Raw genomic sequence first — 10301 nt, 5'->3', positions numbered from 1 at the left:
TTTTCACCAGGAAATTGAAGAACCTAAAGAGTTAACTGATAACCACCCCTGTTTTTTTTTATGGTAAAAGAGTAAAACAGAATTTAATATGGTTTTCTAAGTTTGAGTCTCGTAAAAAAATCAAGAGAAGAATTTAATATGGTCTCTTTAGTTTGAGTCCTCACGGTTGCTAATAGGGGTGGTCACTGAAACTCTTATCCGACCGATAGTTTTAAGGTTTCAAAAGATTAGTTAAGATAAGCGTAAATTGATTCGGACACCCCGATCATAAAAAAATTAATTGAACAGTTGAGTAAAGTTAAAGGTCATTGTTTTTCACTTTTCAAAGATTACAGTCTACAGAGTTGTCAAAAACTCGGATCCATAAAATGAGTTCGTGAAATTATTTAAAAAAAAAAAAATGTATATTACCAAAATGCTCTTGACATGGTAGTGTCCTATCATTTTCAATTAGAATTAGAAAAGATGCAAATAAAAATATCTATAAAAAGATTGAAGCAAACCATTGGAAACAGCTAAGAAATATACTGAATGAATCCAAATCCCAGAAATATAAATCCATCTCTATCTCTCTTATCTGCTAACCATTATCAGAAATTTAAGCATATTTAAGATTTAGAAAGTGGGGGTCCGACCTAATTTATGAAATGCATTTAATTCTCTGTTTGCAATTTTACTAAACCAAGTACAATTATTCCAAAAGGCATCTAATCAATATACACATTTGGGGAATGTAAATTAAATATAAATATATATTTTCTCTTCTAAAATTCCAGAGATTAACAGGAAGAGACAGACACAGAAAATCTTCTTCTCTGTTTATCTAACATCATTATTTGTACCTTCTTATCGAATTATTTATCACTTTGAAAACTATAGACAAAATATTTAATCCCATAGTTAAAATCCCATCAACATTTTTTTATATGTTTATGAAAATACCATATTATTATTTTATGTTTAGATCTTTAGAATTTTGAGAATACGAAGGATACCCTTTTCAGCTAGATGAAAGTTAGCTGGCCATGTCAATTTATTAATACAAAAAAAATGTAGGTATATTAACCCGAAGGAATGGTCTGACAATCAAGAAGATTTGCTTCTTTTGTTAATATTCTGGGTTCAAATCTTGGAGCTACTACCATAAATTTAATTTATAATTTTCCTGAAATATTAGGTTTATTGGATGTTCAATGAGTCTAAAAAATTAATCGAGGTACGTGTAAATTATCCCGTACACTTCGGTATTAGAAAAAAAAAAGTAAAGTAAAAAACTTTTTTTTTTTTTAATTCCTTTTCTGAAAAACGGACAGAGGCTTATCATGATTAAGTCATCTCTGACTATACTTCTCAATATTTTTTACCTGCTATACACAAGAATTTCACTTTTATCACAAGGTAAAAATTTAACACTTTATTTGTTAGATTGACAATAATAAAATAAAATAATTGAAATAAAGATGATGAAGTTAATAACTTAAAATTCATGTAACAAAGGCTATAAATGCTATTGCACCATTCTCTATACTTAGAATTCAGAGCTCAAACTTTATAATATAATCTTATGGAAGGAAAATCTTTTAAAAATAATGAAAAATTGACTTTGCTTTTATATTATTATAATTAATTAATTAAGGATATTAGATTGAAAGGAAGATGGAATCACGTGCTCTGCTTTTCCAATGCGTTGTACCACGGACTTTATTAATATAATAAGTTATTTATTATTAAATTAAGTTTACTTTTAAAATAAAAACAACTAGTATATTAAAATACAAGGGAAAAATAAATAAAATAAAACAGATCAAGGTATGATTCAGGGGCTGCATAAGCTTTCAAAAGAAACCACACACCACTGGACGGCTTGATGATAAAACAGTAAAAACAAAAAAGTTTTATGAGTTTCTAAATTTAAGTCTTTACAGACGTTAATAGGAATAGTCACTGAGAAGTTTATCATATCATCAATTTTAGGGTCTCAAAAAATTATTGTGGTGAATACAAGCTGGCTAGACACCTCAAAAACAAGAAAACAAAAAAAGCCGCTATTATAGAAACAAAAATAAAAAATGTTTAATTGCTGAAACTGTGGGCGTATAAATTTCAGGAATTAATCAGACTTTTTCTTGTATTATTAAATTTCAAGAGGTTAGGCAAAAATTAAGTGATTAAGGTGGACCATTTTCATATCATTATTAATAATAATAAATGAATGGATGGTACATTTTTGGGTTCTATAATTAGCTTCTAGTACTATGAGTGACATTGCCTAAACAACACCATAATAAATTCATTATCACTCAAATACTTTACCCTTTTGTTTAAATCCTAATGCCAGATTGAAAATTGAAACCCAATTGGAATCTGTACCCATAAAGGAAACCCAGTTACAACATATTTTTCTCCAAAATTAAGAAATGTAAACAACCCATATAAGAATTCCTTTTTTCTTTTCTTTTTTTTTTTTTTTTTTTAAATTGGAGTATCCAAATCTAACTTATGCGCACCTCCAATAATCTTCAAGACTCGTTGAATACCCTATAAATCTAATGTTTTAAGGAAAGTCACAATATGATAGGGACTGCGCACCTCAACTAATCCATAGGGCCATTAAATACCCCTACAAATCCAATGTTTCAAGAAAAGTTAGAAATATGATAGGTGATCATCAACTTATACACACCTCAAATAATCTCCAAGACCCATTGAATACCTTACAGATCCAATATTTTAAGGAAAGTCACAAATCTGATAGGGATTACGCACCTCAACTAATCCATGGTACTATTAAATACCCTACAAACCCAATGTTTCAAGAAAAGCCACAAATATAATAGGTGATCTCAAGGTTCGAACCCAAAAAATTAATAAAAATAGTAAACTTTCTTGACCGCTAGACTAACCCTCGGGAGTTAACCCATATAAGAGTTTTGATTATACATAATATCTTATCCATGAGAGTACCTTATCCATGAGAGAACACATGCAATGTTAATAAAAGAGGGTGAAGAAGAAAATTGGAATGAAAAAGTATAGAAAAAAGGGAGCAGAGCCACATGCAAAAAGGAGAAGATCACATCACAATCACAATCACATCTTCCTCAAAATGCGACCAATTAAAACTAAGCTAAAATCTCTATCTTCTTCTTCATCCTAAAACTAGGTTCCAACGTTAGGCAATTACCACCATTACCTTACATGATTCCCACATTATGTCTCCCACCAAATCTCCATGTGAATCATTACCCCACTTGGATTATTTAGTGGGGTTTTCTAGGTCAACAAGAAAAGGATTATCACAATTTAAAACTATTGATTAATTGTAAGGCAAATCAAAGCTAGCTAGGCAGGTTCCTGTTCACATTCTGTGGAGTTTCATAAAGGTGTTGTGTTGTGTTGTGTGAGCATTAAACAAGGGATTGTTTCATGTTGAGAGGATTATGTAGGGCAAGTCAAGATTCCATCTTATCCACCAGCTTTTACATGAGAGTGTTAATGTTATATAGCTTGAAAAAATCTTGTAGATCTAAGCTTAGGGCGTACGAATTCCTGCAAAAGGAGTTGAAAAGTACCCTCTTTTTCTGGTAATACTTACTTAACAATGAAGCAGAATAAATGAACAGCAAGTTCTAGGTTGTTTTTGCTAATTCAAGGAAGAACATGGTGAAATATACAGGTGAGTAATGAAACCTAATGGAGCTGTGATTTAAAGGTATTAAACTTGCAGACGTAAAGTCATTTCATGATCGAAATTATTAATCAGTGTCATGTGTACTAAGAACCCAATTATGCTACTAAAATATTAGTGTTGATTTTCCTGATGATGCAAAGCTTGCATTGCATGAATGAATATAATATTTGACAGTCACAAAAAGTCAAGAACAAACCACACAATCAAATTGCCAGTTCATTAGAATCTTAAATTATCTCTGCACATGCAAACCCAGTTCATCAACTGGGGTTTTCAAGTCCATCCTGCTTCTGGGAAATAAAGATTAATTCATTTGCAGAAAGACACCTCACACACCCCCCAAATAATATCTCTGACCAAAATACTTAGCTTAACCCCATTTAAGTTTTTGGGTTAAGTAGTTTCTTAACAGTAACAATGAATCATAATAATAATACAAGAGGAGTTGGTTTCACTGGGTCCTATAAGGTTAAGAGTCAATACCAAATCTCTGTGCAGAGAAGAAAATGAGGGAGGGAACATAATAACATGATTTTTAAAGTCATGAGTTGTAACAGAAAATGTTGTCAGCAGCTTTGGCACATCTTATCGGAGGTTAGTCAGTGGCCGTAGTGTGAAAATATATGCCGTCGTACTCATACATTGATTCCTGTCATGTGGCTTAATCAATGCAGGAAGCTGTCACAGTGCAATTTCCATACCCATCCAAATGAAACTACACCATTAGTTTCTTATGTTGACAGATAAACTGTTTTGGTCGTTTTCTTATTAAAACGCATGTTTCATACTATCCCCTTGTGTATGCTCTAGTGATGGTCCATTCAACCTCAACAAATTAATTAACGCGGTAATGCCAGTCTAGAAATTATTGAAGTGGGCCGAATTGCTAAATCTGCAGTGGGCTTTGGCATATTTATCTGGACATTCTAGCTTTCTAGGGGCTACAGTATGCAAAGTGAAACTGAAATTACTCCTCAATTCAATTCAATCTGTCTGTGTGCTGCAAACTGAACTATTAAGATAAAATGATAAAGTGGGTATCTAAGATGAGGATTGACAAACAAATATGTATTTCTCAAAATATGAAATAAATAGAATTGATAACAACAACAATATCATTAGATGGTGGTTGTTTCTCCACAAGATTGATCCACGATGAGATCAATTACAACATTCTATGCCACCATTTTCCCCAAAAAAATGCACGCGCATAAAAACTAACGCATACTATGACGTAATAGTATGAAAGAATACTCCATTATGTCAGGCAAAAATTGGTAATTTTAAAAAGCATGCCAACTTGCTTTCTCCCTCCACCCAACTTTTTTCTTTTTACTATGTCTATAATCTGCTTAAGCTCAACACTCTGTTCAGCCAGCAGAACTATGTACCAAAATTGCTGAGATTAACATTAAATTGTAGATGGAAAGTGAGGTACTGAATTAATAGCTAGGAGGTAGTAGTCCCAAGATTCACTTCTTTCTGTGATGGCACTTTGACCAAATGGATGTTGCTCTACAAATGTCTGTACATTTTCAGCTTGGACCAGCCCTTCCAGATAAATTCTGAGATCACCTCCAGGACCTACCAGCAAGAACAATTATTATTTCTTAATCATTTGCTTTTTTAATCAACAATATACTTTAAAATATCAGAGAAGACAATCAGAAACATCAAACTTTTTGGCAAAAAAAAAAAAAAAAACGAAGCAAAAATCCTATATGTATTATATATGACAAGTATCCTAGCAACTCACTAGTTCTATTTCCTGAAATAATTATGAGTACAAGATCAGGTATTCCACAACCTTGTGTGATGATAAGGATGAAAAACTGTGGCTATGGTAGTCAACAATTTGCTGCATCCTAGAAAACAGAACAACAGTAGATCAAGTCAAAATGACATCTTACCTAATGAATTATCACTCTTATCTCGGAATGTGTATGAACAAGGAAAGATTGCTGTGTACAGCTGTCAGATGAATGTTAAAACAATTTTAGAGAAAAAAAATTAATACATGAATTCAAAATCATATGAGAAAAAAATATGAATGGCCTAAAACAATGGGAAATCAAGGAGTCAATAAATTACAGGATTAAGCAGAGCTTTGTAAGGAGAATCATCCAACAACAATGTATTTGTTTCATGATAATCTCCTTTCTTCCAAGGAAGATTAGGATCATCCCTCTCCCAAATTCTCCTTAATTCCTTAAATACCAAGGCCTTATGCTTGTTTTCAAGAGTACTTAAACGCGTAGCAGTACAGTGGGATTGATCCTGAAAGTTTGTTTAGAGTAGATATGCATAATTAGAAAGAAAAAGATCATGGTTTGAGCTATTTCCAGTAATCTGAGACAAAAAATGTTTAATAACCTATAAAGCATCCATCAACAGAGTTTCTTGCATGTATGAGTGCAGTGATGGTTAAGACAATGAGATCACATGCAAAAACTCAACAAGTTTGTGTCAAAATTTCTTATATATCATATCAAAATTTAATGTTGATCTCAAGGGTACTTCATTGATTCAGTTTTTCTTCCTTGCAAAATGGTAAGTACCTACCCAGCAAAATAGCAATTTGTGCTTCATATCTCCCATCAAAAAATCAACCACTCTTTCCACATTTTTCCTGCAAAAAATTGATATGCCGCAGTTATTGATATGCAAATATAATTACACCATAAAAAGATAAGCCAACTTGACAAAGAAAGAAAAAGTGATGAAATCACAAATAGAAAACAGAATGCAAGGTCAAAACTAGAACAATACTTGTTTCTTGAGGACCATACACCCACTTCAAATCTCTCAAAGCAGAACCTCAGAAAATCAACACAAAAGGGTCTCTTGAAAACTGAAACAAGAAATTAGCCAATCTGATTTGATCAGTCAATCATTAAAGACACATTAAATGTATTAACTGATAATTCGCTATCAATCACACCTGCACGTCTTGAAATGTTTATGTCTGCCTCACAGTTCTTTGGCGGAGGAGAAACTATATCTGCTAGCAGCCCATTCAAATCAAGAACAAGAAGTTTTTTTCTCAAATCATTGATAGGTGCTTTTAATGGTGAGGAATGAAAAATTTCTGAAAGGCTATCCTCTCTGTTGATAACAGCACAAATTGAATTTTGAGTTTTATCGGCCTCTGACAAAATAACCTTTTCTGCACTGTTTTTTTCATCTGATGGACTTAGAGTCGACATGTTATTCGATTGATCCACATTGGGGAGACCAAGATCGGCATGAAAATCATTAGCAGGAATATGTTTTAGCTGGTTATGCTTCTCTATCTCCTCTTTGTTTTCAGCCTCAAAGATGCTTCTCTTGGCTGCATCCATGACTGTCTTCAGAGTTCTTACAAATGGAAGCTGAAGTATTGAATCAATTCCAAAAAGAGTATCCCACATTTCTCTCCTGGACATTGAAAAGAATCAGTATTCTTCAAAACCTCAAACTATCAAGGGATTTTTCTCTTATTTGTCAAGTTGAGTCAGTTTCCACATGTTCTATAGCCTCCTTAATAATTCCCTTTCGATTCACTGTAATTCTACACCACAAAGACAGAAATAAGCTTCCAATGAGAGAAAACCAAGTGGAATAAATATCAGAACCTGAAATTACAGTTCAGTTTTACATATCAGACTATCATAAACACAGCTAGCAGGCAACTTTGGCAATGGAGAGATTATATGAACCTATACAGAGACTTCAAAAATTAAGAGCAAGAAAATAAAAGATATTTGATTAAGCCAAAACTAAAAATCTCCTTCCCAGAACTTAATGTATTCTAGAAAGTTGCAGCTCTTACTCACACTCACTTGCTTAACATAAGTCAGTTATGCTACTAATCAAGAATGTCTGTGACTGCCTATTCAACTATGACAAGACAAAAACCAAAATTATATTAAATTAGATATATGAATAAACCCTTAGCACGCTTGCTACCTAAACTAGACACCTTAACACTTAATTGCTTATTCTAATTCCATCTACACCAAACTTTTCAATGGTAAAAAATCTACAACAAGAATTCTGCAATTGTAAGACTTGTCTTGCAGTCAAGTTTTCAGAAGAAATACATCTTCCACCACTCAAATACTCAATTTCGTTCCAAGAATAATACGCCTGCTATCAAACTTCTGAGCTCTGACTCCCTTAAATGTAATTGGATTACAATTTTGCCGTTGGCGCAATATTAACTTGGATTATTAGTAAACTTTTAAACAATTAACTACAAAATTATGGACCTTCAATTCAAATAATTTAATTCTGTCTACAACTTAATCCCACACAATCCGAAAGAATACATAAACATTACTTCATTCAAACATAAACATCCACATAAAATGCCAAATCAACAACATACAAACATATAACATCAATACAAGTAGCAACATGAGATTTTAATCACTGTTTGATTGGCAAGAAAATAGCCATAAAAACATGCAACTATGACATGGGTTAATTCCTAAAACAAAGAAAACACAAACACAAACACTAACCTTAGCTATGCCAGAAAGCTACAATCTTTGGAGTCGAAACAATGCAAAATGCTGAATTTATAATAAGTTGGCGTACTGGGTGGAGAAGAAAGATGGAAAAATAGAAATTCAACTGCAATGGCATTGAGACGAGAAAACAACGTAGTCATCTCATGGTTTGTCCTTGCGTGGAGAATGATTTGGTCCAACGTAAAGAAGGCTTTTGACTTGTCAGAGAGAGAGAGAGAGAGAGCGCGCGCGCGGGGGCGTACGATTACATAATGAGGAAACAGAGAAAGGGACAGAGACAAGAGGAATCAAAGCGTTTTATATCCCCGGTAGCGTTCATATTGTATTCTATACGTGGCTTAGACAATGTTAGTTCCGACAGTGACACCGTTAAAGCGTCATCGTATTAAGGACTCTGACCCATTCAAACTCCAATTAGGGTCGGACTACATAACTGCAACATGGGTTGGCCCAATCAGCCAGCGCACCAAAGTTTATTACTAATTGGGCTTGCTATATGAGTCACCCTAAACCCTAAAGAAAGATGAAATTGAGATATCAAGAGATGACGCAAAAATTTGAAGTCAAAATGATATTGGTTTGATTGGCAATGGAAGACTGGATTTATTTAATTAAAACATTAACAATGTTGTTATTTGGTCATTGGGTCATGCTATTATATATTTTAAAGAATATCTTATAGAAATGGTACTCTTTTTCACTTTTCATTATATTACTTGAATAATTCGCATTACTATCAACATATGTAACCACAAAATTATTGAAGCTTTCACCATCTAACTTAGTGAAATATCATATAATACTACGCCCATAAGTATATAGTGCTTCAAGAGTTAAACCATGGTAAAAAACAAAATATACATGATACGAGAGAGAAGAATGAACTGAATTTTTTGACTATTTGTTTGTCAAAAGGGTTGATTTCATTTCATATTATATCATTTAATACGAACACATCTAGGGATATAAAAACAAAAAACAAAAAGCCCGTGATAAAAATATTAAAAATCTCTGAAATAAGTTACTTAATAATTTCTAATAACAATAAACGTGTTTCATAATAAACAATTTCGGATAATTAAAATAAACCCGGATCAAAATCAACAAAGTAAAAATTATTATGATGAGGGAAAAGAAACAGAAGGATCTAAGTGACCAAAATTAAGGCAGAGCATATGCATCTTAAGCTATAAAGGCAAAAACCAGAAGCCAAAGATAAAGGCAAAGCAACAATAACCCATTTGCCTAAAGCAATATCTTTGGGTTTGGTTTGTAAATTGCATATGGCTTTTTCTACTTTTAATGATGGGAACCTCTAAACTTTAAACCATTCCAAGTGCTTCTCCACTACTTCTTCTTCTTCTTCAAACCCATCAGTGATCATGATGAGGTCTTGATGGATCAAAATGTTTTGGCAGATTGGACCACTGTTCAAATGGGGGGCACAAGCATCACTGAGTTGGTTTATGTACTTGTTAATCAAGGTAATTAGTAATTAATTAGCTATTATCTTTTAAGCATGCCAAATTAAGATCCAGGATCAACTAGGATCATGTGCACATGACATCATGCATCATATTATTCAGATTACAAAGACTCTGTGGTCCTATCTTCCATCTCCTAAATCAACTTTCTTCTTGGGTTTGCTTCTCACTTCTCATACTTTAATGATTTTCATTTACATATTCTATTCTTCCCCATTTAACTTCTTTCAAACCAACCCCAAGGGGTTGATCTTGTGGTCAAAAAAGTTTGTTCCTTTTATCAAGTTCTTGAGTTTAAATCTTAGAGTCATCTATCACATTATGATTTACTTAGTTCTTTAAGCTTGTAAAGTATTTAATAGACCTTGAAAATTAGTTAAAGTGTGCGCAAACTGATCTTAACACTCTAGTTAAAAAAATAAAAAATAAAAAACCTTTTGCGAAACCAAATTGTAGACAATGCTATCTTTTGAGCTCAACACATTTGTTCACCAAATATATATAAGTACACTTACACAAAATCTATACAAAATCTTCGTATAGAAAACTTTATATAAACTCCGTATATGTGTAGTATTGTTCATATTTTATATTAATTAGAATTGTAACCTG

At 32.6% G+C, this 10301-nt stretch overlaps 1 protein-coding gene across 2 annotated transcripts; it reads right to left on the bottom strand.

The window, feature by feature from the left end:
* Positions 1 to 4807: 4807 nt before the first annotated feature.
* On the bottom strand, positions 4808 to 8455 carry LOC116106991 (probable C-terminal domain small phosphatase). 2 transcript variants are annotated; one of them, XM_031393299.1, is made up of 7 exons: positions 8197 to 8455; positions 6633 to 7241; positions 6461 to 6542; positions 6254 to 6320; positions 5783 to 5968; positions 5602 to 5662; positions 4808 to 5275 (listed from the first exon to the last, which is right to left on the bottom strand). In XM_031393299.1, exons 2-7 carry the CDS (start codon positions 7114 to 7116, stop codon positions 5103 to 5105), a joined length of 1053 nt encoding a protein of 350 aa, XP_031249159.1. In that variant the 5' UTR covers positions 7117 to 7241; positions 8197 to 8455; the 3' UTR covers positions 4808 to 5102. The 2 variants fall into 2 exon arrangements, with proteins under 2 accessions (XP_031249159.1, XP_031249160.1); XM_031393300.1 differs by lacking the exons at positions 4808 to 5275; positions 5602 to 5662 and adding an exon at positions 5433 to 5556.
* Positions 8456 to 10301: the final 1846 nt, after the last annotated feature.

The sequence above is a fragment of the Pistacia vera genome, unplaced genomic scaffold, assembly GCF_008641045.1.
Source record: "Pistacia vera cultivar Batoury unplaced genomic scaffold, PisVer_v2 Contig525, whole genome shotgun sequence".
NCBI lineage: Eukaryota > Viridiplantae > Streptophyta > Magnoliopsida > Sapindales > Anacardiaceae > Pistacia > Pistacia vera.
Note: the sequence above shows the minus strand (reverse complement) of the source record. Positions and strands in the feature narration are given on the sequence as shown.